Source organism: Oncorhynchus clarkii, chromosome 15 (genome assembly GCF_045791955.1).
Source record: "Oncorhynchus clarkii lewisi isolate Uvic-CL-2024 chromosome 15, UVic_Ocla_1.0, whole genome shotgun sequence".
In the NCBI taxonomy this organism is placed as follows: Eukaryota; Metazoa; Chordata; class Actinopteri; order Salmoniformes; family Salmonidae; genus Oncorhynchus; species Oncorhynchus clarkii.
In genome coordinates, this window is record NC_092161.1 from 15,111,913 (window position 1) to 15,134,692 (window position 22,780).

The 22,780-nt window shown below is 45.5% G+C and overlaps 2 protein-coding genes across 2 annotated transcripts; both read right to left on the minus strand.

Moving 5' to 3' along the window:
• Nucleotides 1–1,543: 1,543 nt before the first annotated feature.
• On the minus strand, nt 1,544–7,200 carry LOC139366690 (probable cationic amino acid transporter). Its single transcript, XM_071104373.1, has 7 exons — nt 6,888–7,200; nt 4,474–4,710; nt 4,183–4,400; nt 3,913–4,059; nt 3,617–3,825; nt 2,690–3,504; nt 1,544–2,057 (listed from the first exon to the last, which is right to left on the minus strand). The coding sequence occupies exons 1-7, from the start codon at nt 7,180–7,182 to the stop codon at nt 1,633–1,635; spliced, it is 2,346 nt and encodes a 781-aa protein (XP_070960474.1). The 5' UTR covers nt 7,183–7,200; the 3' UTR covers nt 1,544–1,632.
• Nucleotides 7,201–12,566: 5,366 nt separating this feature from the next.
• Nucleotides 12,567–15,662, minus strand: LOC139366936 (ribosomal protein L22-like 1). The gene is made up of 4 exons (XM_071104697.1): nt 15,551–15,662; nt 13,362–13,475; nt 13,062–13,183; nt 12,567–12,904 (listed from the first exon to the last, which is right to left on the minus strand). The coding sequence occupies exons 1-4, from the start codon at nt 15,557–15,559 to the stop codon at nt 12,760–12,762; spliced, it is 390 nt and encodes a 129-aa protein (XP_070960798.1). The 5' UTR covers nt 15,560–15,662; the 3' UTR covers nt 12,567–12,759.
• Between the last annotated feature and the right edge of the window lie 7,118 nt (nt 15,663–22,780).

Here is a 22,780-nt window from a genome sequence, read left to right on the forward strand (position 1 = left end):
CAGACATGTCGTGCAGTGAGGGTGTGTGTGTCATGCCCTGCATCAGGCTAGGTCTAGGACATGAGATCCCCGCTATCAAACTACACTGTGCCATGTTGGGGGGCTCGCTCATCTTCGTCATGGATAAGTGAGACGCACGTTCACACACAGACACAAACATTCCACACAACTTAATGTTATCCTATATTGACTAATGATGATGTGTCAGGCTATGGGATGCTGCGGGACCATCTCATATCACCCTCTCTCTAACCTGGAAAGTGCTTCCTGTGTGGGACAGGAAGTCCATGTCAGAAGCCTTGTGACAGGGACTGAGCAGCTGGTGGACAATAACCAACTCTCTTTCTCTCCTATCTCTTTCCAGCGCTCTGTGGATTGGTGTCAACTATCTGGTTTGCTATTGGTGCTCATGCAGAGGAGGGTCTGTTGTAATTCAGCATCTCACTGTACGCTGGATGGGTCGGCTCCGCCCTCTGTCTCCTGGGGAGCACTATGATTCTGTGTTGCCACGGTGACAACCACTTGGGGAACCCCCAGTGGCAAGAGAGCAGCTACTACTACTCCAGACAGGCAGGGGGCACCACCACACCCATCAACCCCTCCGCTACTGCTACCACTGTAATCACAGGCAACCACGCTAAGAGCGCCAACGTGTGAGAAAGAATGTAAAAAAGGATTATGAGCTGCAGAGAACTTGTGATTGACACATCCACATGGCTGGCTAGTCTTCATGACCATGACCTCATCCTGAGGACCATGACCTCACATCCTGCCAGACAGGAAGCTGGCCAGGTGAACACCACCCTCCTCAACTTTTTCCCTGTTCACTGGAATTCCATAACCTCCTTCTACACCACTAGTGTTCTGGTGTTCTAGTGTTTTAGTGTTCTAGTGTTTTAGTGTAGTAAGGGAACAGAGACAGGTGTTCTAGTGTTCTAGTGTTCTAGTGTTCTAGTGTTCTAGTGTTCTGGTGTTCTAGTGTTCTAGTGTTCTAGTGTTCTGGTGTTCTAGTGTTCTAGTGTTCTGGTGTTCTGGTGTTCTAGTGTTCTGGTGTTCTGGTGTTTTGTTGTTTTGGTGTTTTGTTGTTTTGGTGTTTTGGTGTTTTGGTGTTCTGGTGTTCTAGTGTTCTAGTGTTTTAGTGTAGTAAGGGAACAGAGACAGGTGTTCTCTCAGATGTATTTGTTTTATTGACAGTTTATCAGACAACAGCAAAACACAGATCACTCTTTCTGCACACATTTACACACTCTGATTCAACAATAAATACTGTCTTTTTTGAACAATCACACTCTTAAAACAAAACAATCTTAAATGTTTTCCAACCAACTCACCCATGTACAATGTCACACCAGTGGAGTCAGACTAATAGGTAGTATAAGAGCATGTTTGCTCCTGTATAATTGATTCACTCTCGGATAGATTGATTGATTTTAAACACAGCATGTTGTATGTATGTTTATAATGCAGTGTTAGACCAGGTGGAATGGTTACCATATAGCTCACTTCTCCTGTCCTCTCAGGTCTACTCAAGTGCCTATGGTGTGGGGCTTGATGAGGGATTCAGGAGCCCTCTGCCCTTCCTCTCCTCTAGTGCCCAGTGAAACAGGAAGTAGGTGTGTTCCACTGCAGCTGTCAATCACAAGAGGAGCCCCCGGGTTCCTGTGGATCTGTGTAGCCCTGATTGGTTCTTCCCCTGGATCCCATAGAGGAGCCCCGAGGGCCGGACTGATAACCTGACTGGTTCTGGTACTGGGAGCCATCCTGGTCCTGGTTGCCATCTTGATTGCCATCTTGATAGTGGTTTTGGTACTGGTCACCCTCCGGATCCTGGTTCTGATCCTGGTTTTGCTGTTGGTAGTGGTAGCCCTTCTCCGCTGACCAGCCCTGGTAGCGCCCCTCTTCCTGGTTGTCCTGGGGGTCAAGGTCATTGTCAGGGGAGAAGGTGTCGTCAAGGTGGTCATCATAGCGCTGGTAGGTGCTGGCGTGAGCCTGTTCCTCTCTGGTGCTGATCTCCAAAGAGCTGTTCCATATCCCATAGCAACCGTAGATCAGTACACCTAGAGAGACAGACCATAATAATATCACATCCCATAGCAACCATAGATCAGTACACCTAGAAAGAGGATACAGGAAGGAAAGAATGGAGCAGATGGATGGAAAGATAGGGGGAGAGAGGGGGAGAGAGGAGGGGTAGAGGGGAGGGGAGAGAGGAGGGGGAGAGGGGAGGGGGGAGAGGGGAGGGGGGAGGAGGGGCAGAGTGGGGTAAGAGAAGGGGGAGAGAGGAGGGGGGAGAGGGGAGTGAGGAGGGTAGAGGGAGAGAGGGGGGTAGAGGGAGAAAGGAGGGGGAGATATGAGAGGGGGGAGAGAGGGGAGTAAGAGGAGGGTAGAGGGAGAGGGGGGGAAGGAGGAGGGTAGAGGGAGAGGGGGGGAGGGAGGAGGGTAGAGGGAGAGAGGAGGGGGAGATATGAGAGGGGGGAGAGAGGAGAGAGGAGGGTAGAGGGAGAGAGGGGGGAGAGGGTAGAGGGAGAGAGGAGAGGGGGGAGAGAGGAGAGCGGGGAGAGAGGAGGGTAGAGAGAGAGAGGTGAGAGAGGGGGGAGAGAGGAGGGTAGAGGGAGAGAGGTGAGAGAGGGGGGAGAGAGGAGGCTCTCTTCTCCACATGAAGGAAGTGACTAGAGACAGTGTAACTAACCCAGAGTGCACCAGACAGCGAAGCGTGCCCAGGTGAGCGGCGACAGTTTCAGCATCAGGTAGGAGTTTACCAAGATGGCCACTGCGGGGACAAACGGCACGCATGGCGCCATGTAGGGCAGGATCCGCCCACTCTCAGGCTGGCGCACGATCACCACCAGTATGGTTGCTATTTTGCCCGCCAATAGTGTCGCTACGATACCTGAAACGGCCGAGCCCGCTCCGGTCCCTCGCTCCACGCCGAAGATGACAGTGGCCCAGAGGAGGAAGGAGAGGAGGAAGAGGAGGAGGGTGCAGCGTGTCACCATGCGACCGGAGGACGGGGTGGGACGGGCCGAGGCGTCAGGGATCCCCAGGCGAACACGGAGGGTGGAGTAACGACTACCTAGAACCCTCTTCAACAGCGAGGAGGGGCCGGTGTGGAAGCTGCCAGAGTTGCCAGGTTCACCTGCAACACCGCTCGATTGGTAGCCAGAGCTGTCAGGGTCAAAGGTCGATGAGTCTGCTCCTCCAATCAACATCTGGTCATCGTTGGTGGGCAGAGTTCCGTCATCGCATTCCGCCATCACGCCCTCTTTCTGCCTAGGCCCCTCCTCTTCCTCCCCAGGCAGGAAGTTGTGTGTGTCTGTGTCGGGCTGGTAGCGCAGCAGCAGGACACACACACTGACCAAGGTGTAAGCTAGTAGCGTTCCTATAGACATCATCTCTATGAGATCTTGCAGGGAGACAAGGAGAGACATGAGAGCAGCCAGACAACCAGACACCAGACACGCTACTGCTGGAGTGTGAGTGTACGGAGAGACGTTGGCCAGGAACCTGCACACACACACAGGAATAAACACACATTACTACCATTTAGTGAACATTCATCTTCATAACATTAGTCTGTGTGTGTGTGTGTCCATGCCTGTGTGCATGTGCTGTTCACCTGAAGAGCAGTCCGTCTCTAGCCATAGCGTATATGACCCTGGGCATGGGGAACAGGGAGCCCATTAGACTGACAGTGAGGCCAGCTATAGACCCTACAGCCACTATGTATTTCCCTGGCAGGAACCCATGCACTGCAAACATCTCCATCAGTGGAGCTGAACCATCGATCAGGTCATAAGGAACCATCAGAGTCAGGACCACAGACACCTAGGGAGGGACACACACATTAATACCACACACACGTAATAATGAAGGCAGTAACAGCAGAGAGGAGGGAGATGTGCGTGTACTCACAGAGACGTATGCAGTCAGGCAGGTTATCAGACTAGCAGTAATAGCATAGGGTATAGAGGTGTTGGGACTCTTGGCTTCTTCTCCTGTCGTAGCGATGATGTCAAACCCTATGAAGGCATAGAAACAAGTGGCCGCTCCCTTCATCACCTGGTACACACACATCAGAGAGAGGTTAATGTGTTTGTGTGTGTGTGTGTCTCGGTGAATGCTGTTGTGTGTGTGTGCCTGCGTATTCGTGTTTGTCTTGGTTTAGCTGAGCGTATCTCTTACCCCAGACCATCCGTAGGGCAGGAAGTTTCCCGCCTCCCAGTTGTCAGCGGAGAGAAAGAAGAGTCCAGAGATGATCAGGAAGCACCACACCACCAGGTTGACCATGTTCAGAACGTTATTCAACCCTACCGAGTTACGAACCCCTAATGACACAATTACCGTGACAACCAGCGATATGGCCATGGCCAGGACGTCAGGGTACGACTCCTCCCCTTTACCTGCAGGGGGGAGGGGAGATTATAGGCACACAAACACACACACACACACACACACACACAGTCACTCACTCACCCAGGCCTCTGAGTGTCCCCAGGTGTGTTATCATGTAGCTCGAGATGCTGTGATTGGCCAGCGAGTCAAACATGCTGCTGAGAGCCGACGCCCCGGCTGCAGTACCAATTAGGTACTCCAGGATCAGATTCCAGCCAATGAAAAAGGCCGTACACTCCCCCACTGTGACATAGCTGTAGGTGTAGGCTGACCCAGTTGTCTTAGGGACACGCACGCCAAACTCTGCATAACATACACCTGGAAGAGAGACACACAATTGACCCAGGTTAAACACACATACATGTCAAACTACTACAAACACATATACAGTGGGGCAAAAAAGTATTTAGTCAGCCACCAATTGTGCAAGTTCTCCCACTTAAAAATATGAGAGGCCTGTAATTTTGATCATTTTCATCACTTCAACTATGACAGACAAAATGAGGGAGAAAAAATCCAGAAAATCACATTGTAGGATTTTTTAAATATATATATATATACATTTTTATTTTACCCCTTTTTCTCCCCAATTTCATGGTATCCAATTGTTTTTAGTAGCTACTATCTTGTCTCATCGCTACAACTCCCGTAATGGCTCGGGAGAGACGAAGGTTGAAAATCATGCTTCCTCCGATACACAACTGCTTCTTAACACAGCGCGCATCCAACCCGGAAGCCAGCCGCACCAATGTGTCGGAGGAAACACCGTGCACCTGGCAACCTTGGTTAGCGTGCACTGCGCCTGGCCCGCCACAGGAGTAGCTGGTGCACGATGAGTCAAGGACATCCCTACTGACCAAGCCCTCCCTAACCTGGACGACGCTGGGCCAATTGTGCGTCGCCCCACGGACCTCCCGGTCACGGCCAGTTGCGACAGAGCCTGGGCGCGAACCCAGAGTCTCTGGTGGCACAGCTGGTGCTGCAGTACAGTGCCCTTCACCACTGCGCCACCCGGGAGGCCCACATTGTAGGATCTTTAATGAATTTATTTGCAAATTATGGTGGAAAATAAGTATTTTGTCACCTACAAACAAGCAAGATTTCTGGCTCTCACAGACCTGTAACTTCTTATTTAAGAGGCTCCTCTGTCCTCCACTCGTTACCTGTATTAATGGCACCTGTTTGAACTTGTTATCATTTCAAAAGACACCTGTCCACAACCTCAAACAGTCACACTCCAAACTCCACTATGGCCAAGACCAAAGAGCTGTCAAAGGACACCAGAAACAAAATTGTAGACCTGCACCAGGCTGGGAAGACTGAATCTGCAATAGGTAAGCAGCTTGGTTTGAAGAAATCAACTGTGGGAGAAATTATTAGGAAATGGAAGACATACAAGACCACTGATAATCTCCCTCGATCTGGGGCTCCACGCAAGATCTCACCCCGTGGGGTCAAAATGATCACAAGAACGGTGAGCAAAAATCCCAGAACCACACGGGGGGACCTAGTGAATGACCTGCAGAGAGCTGGGACCAAAGTAACAAAGCCTACCATCAGTAAGTAACACACTACGCCGCCAGGGACTCAAATCCTGCAGTGCCAGACGTGTCCCCCTGCTTAAGCCAGTACATGTCCAGGCCTGTCTGAAGTTTGCTAGAGAGCATTTGAATGACCAGAAGAAGACTGGGAGAATGTCATATGGTCAGATGAAACCAAAATATAACTTTTTGGTAAAAACTGAACTCGTCGTGTTTGGAGGACAAAGAATGCTGAGTTGCATCCAAACCTACTGTGAACACCATACCTACTGTGAAGCATGGGGGTGGAAACATCATGCTTGGGGCTGTTTTTCTGCAAAGGGACCAGGAAGACTGATCCGTGTAAAGGAAAGAATGATTGGGGCCATGAATCGTGAGATTTTGAGTGAAAACCTCCTTCCATCAGCAAGGGCATTGAAGATGAAACGTGGCTGGGTCTTTCAGCATGACAACGATCCCAAACACACGGAGTGGCTTTGTAAGAAGTATTTCAAGGTCCTGGAGTGGCCTAGCCAGTCTCTAGATCTCAACCCCATAGAAAATCTTTGGAGGGAGTTGACAGTCTGTGTTGCCCAGCAACAGCCCCAAAACATCACTGCTCTAGAGGAGATCTGCATGGAGGAATGGGCCAAAATACCAGCAACAGTGTGTGAAAACCTTGTAAAGACTTACAGAAAACGTTTGACCTCTGTCATTTCCAACAAAGGGTATATAACAAAGTATTGACCAAATACTTATTTTCCACCATAATTTGCAAATAAATTCATTAAAAATCCTACAATAAGATTTTCTGGATTTTTTTTCTCATTTTGTCTGTCATAGTTGAAGTGTACCTATGATGAAAATTACAGGCGTCTCTCATCTTTTTAAGTGGGAGAACTTGCACAATTGGTGGCTGACTGAATACTTTTTTGCCCCACTGTATGTGTGTGTGTGTATGTGCGTGTCTCTGACCTGACAGTATAGAAGCCACAGCAGCGATGATGAAGGACAGGATCACTCCTGGCCCTGCCATCTCCTTAGCAACCAGCCCGGCAACCACGTACATCCCTGTGCCAACGCAGCTCCCCACCCCTAGCGACACCAGGTCAGCTGTCGTCAGGACCCTAGCCAGCCCCCCTACCTCTGTGATATCGTCGCTGACCTCTGACCCCTGACCCATCCTACCCACAGGTTTGGTCCTGAGCAGGCGGGAGTACAGGCTGTACCATGCATCTCCCCAGGACACACGCCTCAGCCATTCTGCCATAGCGGTGGGAACGGGATGGGTGTGTGTGTGTGTTTCCTCCAATCTATTCCTTTATCACTATTTCCCTCTCATTTGTCTCTCTCTCCGTCTCTCTCTCTGTCTGTCTCTCTGTCTCTCTCTCTGTCTCTCTCTCTCTCTCTCTGTCTCTCTCTGTGTCTCTCTCTCTGTCTCTCTCTCTGTCTGTCTCTCTGTCTCTCTCTCTGTCTCTCTCTCTGTCTGTCTCTGTGTCAGAGAGTATCCATGCCAGCTTCAGTCCACACTGTTCTGGAGTTGGAGTTTGCTCTGAGGTCTCTGTAAAGACAGAAAAATAACGTGTTGTTGTAAATGTTAGACAGATTGACGGGCAGACAGTGAGTGCTGAACACAGGTGATAGCATTAAGCCTGTAGGTAAACCTGTAGGTACGTATGCCTGTAGATACGTATGCCTGTAGTTAATACTGTAGGTACGCCTGTAGGTAAGAATGTAGGTACGTATGCCTGTAGTTAATACTGTAGGTACGCCTGTAGGTAAGAATGTAGGTACGTATGCCTGTAGTTAATACTGTAGGTACGCCTGTAGGTAAGAATGTAGGTACGTATGCCTGTAGGTAATACTGTAGGTACGTATGCCTGTAGGTAAGCCTGTAGGTACGTATGCCTGTAGGTAAGAATGTAGGTACGTATGCCTGTAGGTAAGCCTGTAGGTATGTACACCTGTAGGTAAGAATGTAGGTATGTACGCCTGTAGGTACGTATGCCTGTAGGTAATACTGTAGGTAAGCCTGTAGGTATGTACGCCTGTAGGTATGTACGCATGTACTGTAGGTACGCCTGTACTGTAGGTACGCCTGTAGGTAAGTAAGCCTGTAGGTAAGCCTGTAGCTACATACGCCTGTAGGTAAGTAAGCCTGTAGGTAAGCCTGTAGGTAAGCCTGTAGGTATGTATGCCTGTAAGTAAGCCTGTAGGTACGTATTCCTGTAGGTATGTATGCCTGTAGGTTTGTATGCCTGTAGGTACATATGCCTCAAATCAAATCAAATTTTATTTGTCACATACACATGGTTAGCAGATGTTAATGCGAGTGTAGCGAAATGCTTGTGCTTCTAGTTCCGACAATGCAGTAATAACCAACAAGTAATCTAACTAACAATTCCAAAACTACTGTCTTGTAGGTACATATATGCCCTCGCTCTAGTGAGAGAGGAGAAAAGGTGATGCCTTTATGTTCTAGTGTTACTTACAGGCGTACCTACAGGCATACATACCTACAGGCATATGTACCTACAGGCATATATGTACCTACAGGTATATATGTACCTACAGGTATATATGTACCTACAGGCATATGTACTTACAGGCATATGTACCTACAGGCATATATGTACCTACAGGCAAACGTACCTACAGGCATAGTAGGTACATATGCCTGTAGGTACGTATGCCTGTAGGTACGTATATGCGTGTAGGTACATATGCCTGTAAGTACATATGCCTGTAGGTACGTATGCCTGTAGGTACATATGCCTGTAGGTACATATGCCTGTAGGTATGTATGCCTGTAGGTACGCCTGTAAGTAACACTAGAACATAAAGGCATCACCTTTTCTCCTCTCTCACTAGAGCGAGACTCCCTCTAAAATATTTATCAGACAGCACCTGATCCCACATCACAGTGGAGAACTACACCAACTTCAGCCGACAGACAACAAACTACCCTCTGTGTACATCTATAACCTACACTACTGACAGTAACATTAAGTTACTGATTTAAACAAGATCAATTTCCCTGAGGAACAAAATGAAATTAGATATATGAATAAAAAAACTGATTTCCATATGTAGGCTGCAGCTTCACGATAAAAAACCCACAGGTGACTGACGGACAGGTGACTGACGGACAGGTGACTGACAGACAGGTGACTGATGGACAGGTGACTGATGGACAGGTGACTGACAGACAGGTGACTGACAGACAAGTGACTGACGGACAGGTGACTGATGGACAGGTGACATACTGACATGTGACTGACGGACAGGTGACTGATGGACAGGTGACATACTGACATGTGACTGACGGACAGGTGACTGATGGACAGGTGACATACTGACATGTGACTGGCGGACAGGTGACTGATGGACAGGTGACATACTGACACGTGACTGACGGACAGGTGACTGACAGACAGGTGACTGACAAACAAGTGACTGACAGACAGGTGACTGACAAACAAGTGACTGACGGACAGGTGACTGACAGACAGGTGACTGACAGACAGGTGACTGACGGACAGGTGACTGACAGACAGGTGACTGACTGACAGGTGACTGACGGACAGGTGACTGACGGACAGGTGACTGACAGACAGGTGACTGACAGACAGGTGACTGACGGACAGGTGACTGACAGACAGGTGACTGACAGACAGGTGACTGACAGACAGGTGACTGACGGACAGGTGACTGACGGACAGGTGACTGACGGACAGGTAACTGACGAACAGGTAACTGACGAACAGGTAACTGACGGACAAGTAACTGACGAACAGGTGACTGACGGACAGGTGACTGACAGACAGGTAACTGACGAGCAGGTAACTGACGGACAAGTAACTGACGAACAGGTGACTGACGAATAGGTGACTGACAGACAGGTAACTGACGAACAGGTAACTGACGGACAAGTAACTGACGAACAGGTGACTGACAGACAGGTGACTGACAAACAGGTGACTGACAAACAGGTGACTGACGAACAGGTGAGAGGCGAGACCACAATAGACAGGTGAATAACACAGAACATCTCTAGTCTTTCAACACATATGTACACGAATGCACATACAGGACACAGAATAAACACTCACCCGTTTGGTGCTTTCCCCAGGAGAATGGGCAGATACAGAGGCTTTACCTCGGTTCCATGTTTACTGCAGAGAAAGAGAGAGCAGCCAAGGCCGGACTGGGAGGAGGTGAAAGAGGAGGTCGAAGGGAGAGAAGGGGGTAAATTATTCAATAGCCAGTCCATGTGATCAGAGTCAAGTCTATTATTCATCACCAAGGAGCCAGCCTGGGTGGTGTGTGTCCAGTTGTACCGTATGAAACCTGGGAATGAGGCAGGTGTGTGTTATCTATAGGGAGGAGAGACTCAGTCAGTCAATGGTTAACTACACCACTATACCCCGAGAAATGTGATTTCTACTGGCCTCATTTAATCAACAGCCCTCTCATATTAGATTCCACAGGCCTGGAACCAGGGGATCCCAGCAGTGGATGTGGTGTTAGCAGAGATGAGAGATCTAAGGAACAGAGATGATGGAGGAGAGGAGTTTAAGCTGGAGATGGGCAAATACTTAATCATCCTCCTCTCCAGGTTATTTTTGTGGTGTTGACCATTGAGGGCTGGGGTATAATGGGTTTAGGATCATGTGGGCTGGGGTATAATGGGTTTAGGATCATGTGGGCTGGGGTATAATGGGTTTAGGATCATGTGGGCTGGGGTATAATGGGTTTAGGATCATGTGGGCGGGCTGGGGTATAATGGGTTTAGGATCATGTGGGCTGGGGTATAATGGGTTTAGGATCATGTGGGCTGGGGTATAATGGGTTTAGGATCATGTGGGCTGGGGTATAATTTGTTTAGGATCATGTGGGCTGGGGTATAATGGGTTTAGGATCATGTGGGCTGGGGTATAATGGGTTTAGGATCATGTGGGCTGGGGTATAATGGGTTTAGGATCATGTGGGCGGGCTGGGGTATAATGGGTTTAGGATCATGTGGGCTGGGGTATAATGGGTTTAGGATCATGTGGGCTGGGGTATAATGGGTTTAGGATCATGTGGGCAGGCTGGGGTATAATGGGTTTAGGATCATGTGGGCTGGGGTATAATGGGTTTAGGATCATGTGGGCGGGCTGGGGTATAATGGGTTTAGGATCATGTGGGGGCTGGGGTATAATGGGTTTAGGATCATGTGGGCTGGGGTATAATGGGTTTAGGATCATGTGGGCAGGCTGGGGTATAATGGGTTTAGGATCATGTGGGCTGGGGTATAATGGGTTTAGGATCATGTGGGCGGGCTGGGGTATAATGGGTTTAGGATCATGTGGGCTGGGGTATAATGGGTTTAGGATCATGTGGGCTGGGGTATAATGGGTTTAGGATCATGTGGGCTGGGGTATAATGGGTTTAGGATCATGTGGGCTGGGGTATAATGGGTTTAGGATCATGTGGGCTGGGGTATAATGGGTTTAGGATCATGTGGGCTGGGGTATAATGGGTTTAGGATCATGTGGGCGGGCTGGGGTATAATGGGTTTAGGATCATGTGGGCTGGGGTATAGGGCTAGGTATGGTCTGAGGACAGTTTTATAGCTACTCCAGTATTGTATCGTTGCTGTAATCTGCTTTTCATCTGACAGAACAGGTCAGGTTACCTACCTGCAGCCTGACTAATCAGTCTCAGGGCTAATAACATACACAGTTCCCTGCAATATAAAGCAGACACACAGAGTCAGTAGAAGCACACACACAGACATGGACAAAGACAGGAAAACATACACTACTGTGCAGTTGCAGGGTCATTCATGGTGAAATGGGCGGTGTTTTATCCACTGCAGATGAGAGTTGATTAGAGAGTGAGAACAAACCCAGAGACACCCATGCATCCACACACACTCAAGACACACCTAATAAACCAGGGGTGCTTTCAGTTCGTTTGAACGTTTGCTACGTTGAGGAACGGTTTGTACTGAAGGACACCCACACAGATGAAAGGGAAAACAAAACCTGGGAATATAAAACATTCACTAGCATTCTGACATCAGCCAAGATTATATAAGATTAAGGAAACTCAAACTAGGCAGACAATAACAGAGTAAAAACACTGACTCAGCCCAGACCACTAAACAGTTAGTTGGTCAGAAAGACTTGTTTGGATTATAGTGAACTGAAGGCTGCAGACTATTCTTTTTAACTAGGCAAGTCAGTTATGGACAAATTGGTTTAACAAGGCCAGAACGAGATTTTTACCTCGTCAGCTCGGGGATTCGATCCAGCAACCTTTTGGTTACTGGCCCAGCGCTCTAACCACTAGGCTACCTGCCACCTGGGGTATCTACACTGGAGGTGGGGTATAGTAAAGATCATATAGGAGTAGGGTTCATGCTCTGGTTACAGGATGATAATCCCGTACTGGTTTAGCCAGCATTGCTGTTAGCCGTGCTGATTTGCACACGGTATAACAATACAACAGGACACAGTACACTCAGCCCCTGGTGACATCATGTGGACATACTGGGAATTACACCTGTGATGGTCATCTGAAAAATTCTGTGAAAATTATTGCACACCCAAACTCATACTTCATTGAAAGTCATGCACCCACAAAATAAACGGGCAGAACACACCATGACTGTTTTGTTGATCTCATTTATTATCCTATCAAGACTCCAGCTCATGATGAAACACACTGAAGTTTGCAGTCCATCCACTGAAAAAAAGAAAGGTCTCTCAAACGACTTTCCCTGACACGCAGGTGACACGTGTGTGGGACCGGCCAGTCTCCAGTTCTACATGCTGGGGCAGGTGTGCGGAGCTTGGTTCTACTCGTCATTGTCTGACTCCTCCTCTTCCTGGCTGATCTGGAAGTATCTCAGCTCGTAGGTCTCCTTGTCTGACGCCACGACTCTCAACCAATCACGGAGGTTGTTCTTCTTCAGGTACTTCTTGGTCAGGTATTTCAGGTACCTGTGGACAAATGGGAGAGGATAATGAGTTTGACGTCAAAGAAGGGGAGAAGAACACTTCAGATCTGTCCTAAAGGGTAGAGGCCAGGGTGTTTCTCAAACCTACTCCTGGTTAACAAGGCATGCTGAGTAGTAAACTACGGACACCAACAGCCCACCTCTTAGAGAACTGCTTCTGTGACGTGACGTTGATCTTGTTCTTTAGGCGGGCGATCTCGATTACATTCGCCAGATTTCCTGTCTTGCCGTTGACCTTTACCCTCTCTTTGAGGAATGTTTCCTGTTGGACAGAGCACAGTGACACTAGGGAAGAGAACCCTAGGGTTTGAGCTAGGGAATGGAGCCCTAGTCCACACACAGAGTTAGGCAAACACAACACAATAATAAAGTATAATATCCCTAGCCTGCTTAATGATGAGGAGGAGGTGGTGTCAGGCAAAGCAGGGCCGGTAACTTACGAAGTTGGCCGAGTCCAAAATGCCGTCCTCCACAGGGTGGGTCAGGTCCAGGGTGAACTTCCAGGACACCCCCCTCTTGGTCCTCTTGACCACAGTCTGTTTCTTCTGCTTTAGCTAGGGAAAACAACCACGGCATTCAGATCATAGAAATATAAACGACAGGAATGATTCTGATCGCCATGACAGGCATTCCTCAATCTAATGTTCCTCCTGATTCTAAACCATGGCTCTCAGATAGAATAGGGATTAAGCCAACATGATTCAGTTTTCCTTAGACTAGAGTAGTGTAATACAGGGGGGTCAAACTCATTCCAGGGGGCCTAGTGTCTACTGGTTTTGGGGTTTTCATTTCAATTAAGACCAAGACAACCAGGTGAGGGGAGCACTTTACTAAATGGTGACCTTAATCCACCTTAAGTACAAGGGAGGAGCAAAATCCTGCAGACACTCGCCCCTCCGTGGAATGAGAATAGCAAATTCCCTTTATTATACGGCAGTGGATCTAATTCACACTGACCATCAATCCTAAGGTAGATCAAATGTATTTATGCCATTGCAAGTGAAAAGAGGATGCCAAAAGTATACTTATAAAGTAAACAAATTTTAAATTGGGAAAACCTCTTGAATCTATGCTCGGAAATTACTTTAGAGCGTTTCTCAAACTCAGTGCTGGGGTGGACCGAGGGCTGCACATTGTGGTTTTAGCCCTAGCACTACACAGCTGATTCAAATAATCAAAACGTGACAAAAACTTGACATTAATAAAACCTCCCAGGAAATCCGTCTCAGGACCTCCCTGCAACCTAAAAATGTACATTCCCTAAACTGGCTACATTTTCACTTCCGTTATCCGAACATTAAAAAAATATATATTTTAAACGGTCAGGAAACGTATGGCTTTGTTCCCAGAACCAATGGGAAACCAAAAACGTATGTCCCCACAACTTTCAAGGAAACAGATGTGCTAGCTGGGAAGGGTTTGGAACCTCACCCTGGTAAAGTCATGGGTATGCTCAAAATGGCTGTCAGTCCTGACTTGAATGGCATTTTTGTTCGGCGGTTTGTACTTCTCATCACGCTGTCAGTGAATAGATAAAGCCTTTTCAAAATACAATCGCAGGAAATATGTTTGGAAAGCAAATTACAACTGGTGAAAAGACATTTGCCAGTTGAAGTTAGATTTTTTTTCTCAACTGACAAACCGCACTGCTTTTTCAAAGTAGTTCAGGCCTACCTTGAGACCATCACTGGTATGGTGAGAAGGCTACGCATATTTATGCTATCTTCATTGGGCGAGTCAGTATCACTGGAAAGTTGATTTAGTAGCCTATACTATTTATTTCCTCCCAATGTTGTTATTTTTAATGACTGAGCCAATTGTGTGCCACCCTATGGGACTCCCAATCCTGGCCGGATGTTATGCAGCCTGGATTCGAACCAGGTACTGCAGTGCCTTAGACAGCTGTGACACTCATTTGTGTCTCCCTTTTTATTGGCCCTGGGCCAGGTCTTGACCATGGCCCAGATTCCCAAAAGCATTCTAAGGCTAAATTTTAATCTTAAAATTATAAGATCCTATGGTTCTAACAATTAATTTAGCCTAAAATGCTTTTGGTAATCTGGGCCTAGGTAGTTTGAGTGTCAGATTAGCCACTCTTGTGTAGTATTAAAAAAATTGTCTCCTGTCATGTAGGCCTAAATGAATTAGAATTGCTTGAAATGGGTTTTTAAAAAGCCCAAATTCGTCTGGACCTTGTTCAGATTAACCCCCGATTGTTTAAATTCTAAAAAAAATAAACACTTAACTGTATACTACTCGGCAAATCCGGTGATAGAATGCATTATTATCACTTATCAGCACCACCAACTCAAAACATCTTCACGTGCCTGTGTAGTGTTAAACCATAACGTGCACCCCTTTGGGGTCCCCAAGACAGTTTGGCAAACGCTGATTAACAGTAATGATAACTTTGAAACTGAACACGTGTACTGCTAGCTAGCTAACCTTATGCAAGCCTAGCTAGCTTAGCCTTGCTGCCTAATGAATGGCGAGTAGTCGCTTGCTTTACTTAATCACATAACCCCAGAAATATATATTGATTTATAATGTAAAGTTGTGCACATTTTGTTAAATAAAGTGAAATTAACAATGATAAGAAGGGTTTTTCTGTCGAGCTCTTTTCACGTACCGGTGCCATCTTGAGTGTGCGGAGTAGAAAGGAAGTTGCGTTAGTCGGGCACGGTGTTCGTCAACGTCGTTACGTAAGCCCTTTGCCTAATATGGTCATTGTTCAGGAATGGCATTTCAAATTGGAATTTGGGATATTCTACTGTAGACTGCAGTACACTGATGAATTAAATGAAGGAAATACTATTACCATACTTTCAATAAATAAATCACTGGTGGTATATAGTTGTGAAATTAACCATTTTTCTGTAATTTGCCTTTGAATGCTGTATTTAAAAAAAAATACTTTGCTTTGTATATCTTATGATAAATCTACTGTACTGCTATATTAGTTTGAAAAAAGAGGGGTTCATTGGTTATTCTTATGTTTTGTTGATCCACGCCAAAGGCCAAGTCGGGTCCAAAGAGCAGCCAGACAGCACCCACCCAGACAGCACCCACCCAGACCCAGCATGAGAGTGGTCAATCATTGACAGGTAGAAAAGCAGGGTCGTTGATTTACTGATGTAATAGGTCTGTATTGTTGCTAATATGCTTACTGAGTAGCCTGACCACAAGCATGCATGAGTGACCAACAAGCTCACACACCTTATTTGATCTTTCTTTTATCCAAATCTTCTATATAGTGCCAATAGAAAGTCTACCACCCGTTTAACTTTTTCACGTTGTTGCCTTACAAAGTGGGATAGAAATGTAAAGGGGTACTCGGCAGTAGAAACAATAACAGAGGCCTCCCCACCCCTGGTTCGGTAAAAAGATGAGGGATGAAGAAATGTAGAAATGTAGTCACTCTCAAATTCCTATACAGAGCTATGGATGCAAGGATTGACCGGCCATGATATCAACATGATAGTTTTAACCATGTTGAGGCTATATAGTTTGTTTACATTTTCTTTGTTTACAAACATTGGAGTAAAACAAGCTTATATTTTGGGTTCTGATGGGGTATGACAGTTGAACTATGCACAAGGCATATATTCTTAAAGAATCAATGGGAACATATAATTAATTTACAAGTCAAATTGATGTAGCAACCGCTGATTGCCCCTTTAATTGCATTTTGATGTCATTGATCTACACAAAATACTCCATAATGTCAAAGTGAAAAGATATATTTTTTTACAAATGTTTACATATTAACACATTGTATAACTAAAATAGCCATTGCTTAAGTATTCACCCCCTTTTAGGCAAGACTAAATTTAGTTCAGAAGTAAAATTTGGCTTAACAAATCACATGATCTCTAAAATAATAGGGATTGACATCATTTCTGAATGACTTCACCTTCCTCTGTCCCCCATACGTACATCAGTAAGGTCCCTCAGTCAAGTACCGAATTAGAACAATAACAAACCAGACATTGAATATCTCTTTAAGCATGGTCAAGTTAATAATTTATTTATTAAACTACCCAGACACATCAAAGATGCAGTCATCCTTCTGAACTGAGCTGCAGGACAGGAAGGAAACTGGTTAGGGACGTCACCATGACAAAAAGTATTTCTTCCCAGTGCTGACTTAATGTAACTCATGTAATGTAAGCTCAAGCATTACATGTCTCATCCCCTCTCGACTGAAGTTCTGCCTGAAGTGAATGAACTAGCTAGCTAGTAGCTACCACATCCAGTTCATCTCTAGCAATCTGTCCGTAGCAGTATTTAACAGCTGTAGTGTCTGGAAATGGTTTGTAGTCTGTTTTGTCTTGTTTCAACAGAAGTAAATTAACACGGCTAGTTTTTGCCAGTTGATGTACCATTTGGAGTTAGAGAAAAGTTGGATAATGTTAGCTAGCTCACTGACTTTAGTTATTATTTTTGCCTCAATCACACTAGACCTGAATCAAATGAAACCAGCAGCCAATTGAATACTGATATTGTGACATTTTTTGAAACGCCAGTTTTTATTAGTCAGTATAGCAATCTAACGTTATTGAGCGGTCAGATTCCCAAACTAATTCCCTACTTTTTTCCATACTGACACGGTATAACAGCTGTACAGGCTGTCATGGTGCAGTCAGTACACAACACTATGCTCATCATGTCTTAGCAGGATCAGATGGTCACAGTGTCCCAGCAGGGTAAGACAGCCAGGGAAGACCAGTTTAGAGTTCAGGTGAATTGTTATATTATATCAACCAGTGAATGGATACAAAGTTCCATCTTAAATTACTAGTAATTTCCATGATAAAACTATTGCTTCTATTATTGGATAATATAATGTAGAAATGTACATCGAGGTAACTCTTTGTCTCATCTGAGCAGGATCAGATGGTGACAGGGGTCTCAGCCGGGGAAGACCAGTCTGTGATGGTGCTGAGGTGATCTTTTGCAGATGCAACACTATTCTCTATGTAGCAAACACTGGAAAAGCCAGAAGCTTCAAAGATTAACTATTTTAAGGCAGTCTGACAAACCTCTACAGTTGATTTCCAAACTGTATCAAGGGTTGATAGAGGCTTTTCCCGATAAAACAAACTGTGAGACGCTACTGATGCTGAATGGGCATTCTAACAGATCTGTATCCAGTCGTGTTCATATAATCAGACATAAATGTGTGGTTTAAGACCATCCATAGAACACACTATAAGCCAGTGAAACTGAATATCACGCAACTCAGAAATGTAATTCCTCAGCTAGAAGTGTAAAACACAAAAGGGGACATATTTGCATATGTTATGCCCTTGTGAAGGCATGTTGATGAAAATGTTGATACTGGAGACTTATCAGAAGAAACTGTGTGACCTACCATTTATAGCAGCTAAGAAATCGGGTGCCATTAATTGAAAGGTTGGCCATCCTCCCACAATGTCAAGTTATGGATCACTAGATTTGATTTATTACCAGATTTTAAGAGTAACTTTCATAAAGTCTGGATGCCTTATATGGAATACTGTATGACAAAAGGAGTCTACATTGAAAACATGCCCACGTCAGCAGATGCTTATACTGCACAAAAATATAAATGCAATATGTAAAGTGCTGGTCCCATGTTTCATGAGCTGAAATAAAATATCCCATAAATGTTCCATATGCACAAAAAGCTTATTTCTCTCAAATTATATGCACAAATTTGTTTACATCCATGTTAGTTAGCATTTCTCATTTGCCAAAATAATTCATCCACCTGACAGGTGTGGCATATCAAGAAGCTGATTAAAAAGCATGATCATTACACAGGTGCACCTTGTGCTGAGAACAATAAAAGTCCTCTCTAAAATGTGCAGTTTTGTCACAAGACAATGCCACAGATATCTTAAGTTTTGAGGGATAGTACAATTGGCAAAACTAATTCTGATTGGCTGGGCCTGGCTCACAAGTGGGTGGGCCTATCCCATGGCACTTATCGTAAGAGTAGGGGTGTTAACCCCAGTGTCCTGGCTAAAATCCCAATCTGGCCCTCATACCATCATGGCTACTTAATCATCCCCCTATCTCTCTCCTGTAACTATTCCCCAGGTTGTTGCTGTAAATGTGTTCTCAATTTACCTGGTAAAATAAGGGTTAATAATAAATAGTTAGTTACATTTGCTGCTAGCCTGAATTTAATTTTTTTATTTCTTTTAAATTTTACCTTTATTTAACCAGGCAAGTCAGTTAAGAACAAATTCTTATTTTCAATGACGGCCTGGGAACAGCGTGACAGTAGGCTGTTAGAGATTGCACAGATTTAAAATGTGCCAACCTGAATGGCATGATGTGCTGTGCCAAATAGTTAAATTAGGGTTTGTTAGGTCACGACAGAGAAACGTTTCATAATTGTTCATGTAATTCATAAAAACACACTTAAACATGATCAATAAAAAAGACAGATCAGCCATTATCAGAATGACCCTTCAGTGCATGTCTGTGTGTGCCAGTGGGCGGTTGCCCAAGATGAGAGAGGACATATCAGCAGCAGGTTTAAAATAATCCCAAACTAGATCACCAATTAAAAACATTACTTGTAGCAGTTATAGTTAACTAGGGAGATAACTACGGATTCATTTCGCTGTCGCCTTTCCACTGGTACTGTAGAGCCTAAATAAATCTGCACCGTTGGAAAATGGGGATTCCCCTCTATTTAACAGTAGCCATTTAATTGCGACAACATATTCTAATAGCCTAACTGACTAAACTTGCTGTGCATAGATCACCCCTGAAACAATAATTTACGCTTATATGATAACACGTCTAGTTGTACCTTGCTTTGAAGTGACCTACCTTATCCATTTGATCCCTGATTTATTGAATGAGGGAATCATTTTGTAAAGACAAAAGGTATTTGGTTGGAATATTTTACACCAAGGGTGGCAACCCTCCTCCAGGTTAGCTACTGGGTGTGCAGGCGCTTGTTCAAGCCCTGGTCTAACCACATTGTAGCCTAAACATCAGTTGCTCAACAGGACCTTGATAAGCAGACTTGGGTGTTTCAGGGCTGGATCAAAAGCCAAACCTGCACACACAGAAGTTATCCAGATGGGGGGGTTTACCACATGTGACTAACAGTGCAGTTCTATGTGGAGGGCTAAGTGCCTTGATCAAGGCACAATGGCAGGTGGTGGTAGGTCTACATGGGATCAGACTTTTTTCATGTAGGCTATAAGTCATAAACATTTGGTTAAAACCCATGGAAAATGTGTATAAACCATTAAGTCTCTATATAATATAATTTGTGAATTTCGGTGAACATAGTCTAATGGACTGACCTGGAAGACAGCTCCTGCATTTATCCGTCAATCACTGGGTAAACCGTTTGGACGCTACCGACGTTTGTGAGAAGACTGATTTTTGGGATGTCTCATGGTCTGACAAACACCGCCGATACGGACGGTCACCATTGGTGAGACGCAGTCCACGCAACAACAAAAAACGAATTTATTTTAGACAGATTGTGATCTAGGGGGTTAAGTTTAAAATTTTCTTCCACTTTAAACATGATTTTTTTGTAGATTACTGACAATTAAAATACATTTTAATCCCACTTAAAAGTACAAACAATTTACATACACAAACGACTACATCTCCTCTGCCCAGACCAACGCGCTCACACCCCATCCCTAATGTCTGTAACATGACCTGAAACTGCACCATTTTGTTTCTCTCTGTAACACATTTACTTTCAATATTTAAATAAATGTTTTTTTCCCTTTCATTGTGTTGATGACATAGCCCGGGCATCCACAAAATTAATGCACTGGGTCTTTTCTACTCTGTATTAGAGGACTGATACAGCCCGTTCCATTTCATCCCAAAGGAGTTCCATTAGGTTGAGGTCTGGGGACTGTGCAGCCAACTCAAGATAACTGAACTCGCTGTCATGTTCCAGGCAAGGTTTTTCCACTCAGTTGTCCGGTATTGGTGATGGCATACCCACTGGAGCCACTTCTCGTTTTTAGCTGATAGCAGTGGAACCCAGTGTGGTCGTCTGTTGTAATATCCCACCCATGAAAAGGATCAACAAGTTGTTCGTTTTGAGATGCCGTTCTGCACAACACTGTTGTAGTGCGCAGTTGTTTGTCAGCCGCTCGTTTGCCCATTCTAATATTATATAGAACAGTAACTGAATGCCTTGATGCCTGCCTGCTTTATATAGCAAGCCATGGCCACATGACTCACTGTAGGAGTGATCCATTTTCATGAACAGGGTGGTGTACTTAAACTGGCCTGAGTGTTTGTACTAGTTTAGTGTTAAGGTTTATCTGACTCATTGTCCTGGTTTGAGAGCCTTGATGACCCCCACTCAAGCATGCAGATGAGTTGTGTATGAGATATGAATTGTTGTGTGGAGAGAATGGAGTCTTCACACTGCAGTGTCAGGCATTCCGGCAGGGTGTGGCTAGCTGCCATATATGCCCCTGCAGGGATAGGGCTTCATCTTGGCTCAAACCCAGCCAGTTTCACTTAGTCATTGAACCTCAACTGAGCCCTGAACACTGGTGATATCTGCAGTGCTTTGCTACTGCAGCTTGCCGTGTACTCTGTCTGGGCATGAGACTGGAAGGACAGGAAGCAGTGGAGTGAGTGTACTTCTCAGGGTATCAGGGCCCAGATGATCAAATTATTGGGATAGGATGCATAGAACTAGAATGACTAGAACAGGCATCCCCATTCAAGTCAATGAGTCATTCGTTCTATTCATTCCATCCTATAAAAACAGGTATCAAACCCAGGCTGTACAAGTGCTTTGAGACTGCTGTAGCAAACTGCCCTTAAGGCTGGTAGTGATGAACTGATGATGTACAACTCAATATTGCAGAAGGCTTCATCTCCTTTTCCAACTTCCACCATTCTGATTCATCAGACTTATGCTCAGACCAGTGCAGAGGGAGCTGAAGTCATGTTAACGATGTGTCAGTTGCCAGGGATCAAACTGATATACTATGGTCCCGGGCAACTTGGACAGCGCAGAGTCCACAACCAAAGCTGAAACCTATCCATTCCTGTGTCATTATTTAACAGAATCAGGCATTGGTTGGAGAGTGAAACATTTTAGTGTGAAGACAAACACAGAACCACCACCAAGAAGGCTGTTTTTCTATTTGTTTTAACTTTATTATTTTTTGCCATCTCCAGTCAGGTGACAAAGGCCTCGAGTGAACAAAATAAGTTTGCAACTCCACCCCCCCCCCCCCCCCGATCGAGCCCCTCACACCTCACTGCAAAATGCCTTCCAGAACATTCTACGCCGCCACACCAACGCCTCACTCTTTCCGACTATTATGGGATGCCCAGGGCGGGGCTAGGTTGCCATGGTGATAGGCAAACGCACTGGGCCCTCCGGCTTTCTAAACAGACAGAGCGGCATTGACAAGAGAAATCACTGAAGTTTGGTTCCATATTTAGCATCTTTTCTCTAATGTTCTTTCTTCATATCGAAGTGTTTTGAAATGCTGGAGTGGTACTGTTAAGACTGCTTGTTAAGTGCTAGCCACCAGCGTTCTCACGGTTTGGGAGAAAAGCATCGGAGTTGTCTGATCAGCCAGAGCAGAGAGGCCATGCTGGGAAGCAGCAGTATGGCAGCCAGAGGGACAACCCTAACGTAGTTCAATGTCAGTAAAAGGGGCCCCAAGCCCCCCCTCCCACCATTCAAACAGCTCCCCCCTCCCTCTAAAAAGGCATCAGACGAGCTCAATTATAAGGAATATAAAATTATCATAAAAAAGCTGGATCCCATCATTATTTTAAACATTCAGGAATGTATGTGGCAAGACAAACATCTCGAAGGCAAAAATAAACAGGAATGAGGAAGAAG

Coding starts and splice junctions, on each gene's coding strand:
- LOC139366936 (XM_071104697.1), bottom strand. Junction 13,184..13,361: donor TTTTGGACTCGGCCAACTTC/GTAAGTTACCGG, acceptor TCTGTCCAACAG/GAAACATTCCTCAAAGAGAG. Junction 12,905..13,061: donor CAGAAGCAGTTCTCTAAGAG/GTGGGCTGTTGG, acceptor ATTTGTCCACAG/GTACCTGAAATACCTGACCA.
- LOC139366690 (XM_071104373.1), bottom strand. CDS start 7,182: ATGGCAGAATGGCTGAGGCGTGTGTCCTGGGGAGATGCATGGTACAGC. Junction 4,711..6,887: donor TGTGGCTTCTATACTGTCAG/GTCAGAGACACG, acceptor TCTCTCTTCCAG/GTGTATGTTATGCAGAGTTT. Junction 4,401..4,473: donor GGGGACACTCAGAGGCCTGG/GTGAGTGAGTGA, acceptor TCCCCCCTGCAG/GTAAAGGGGAGGAGTCGTAC.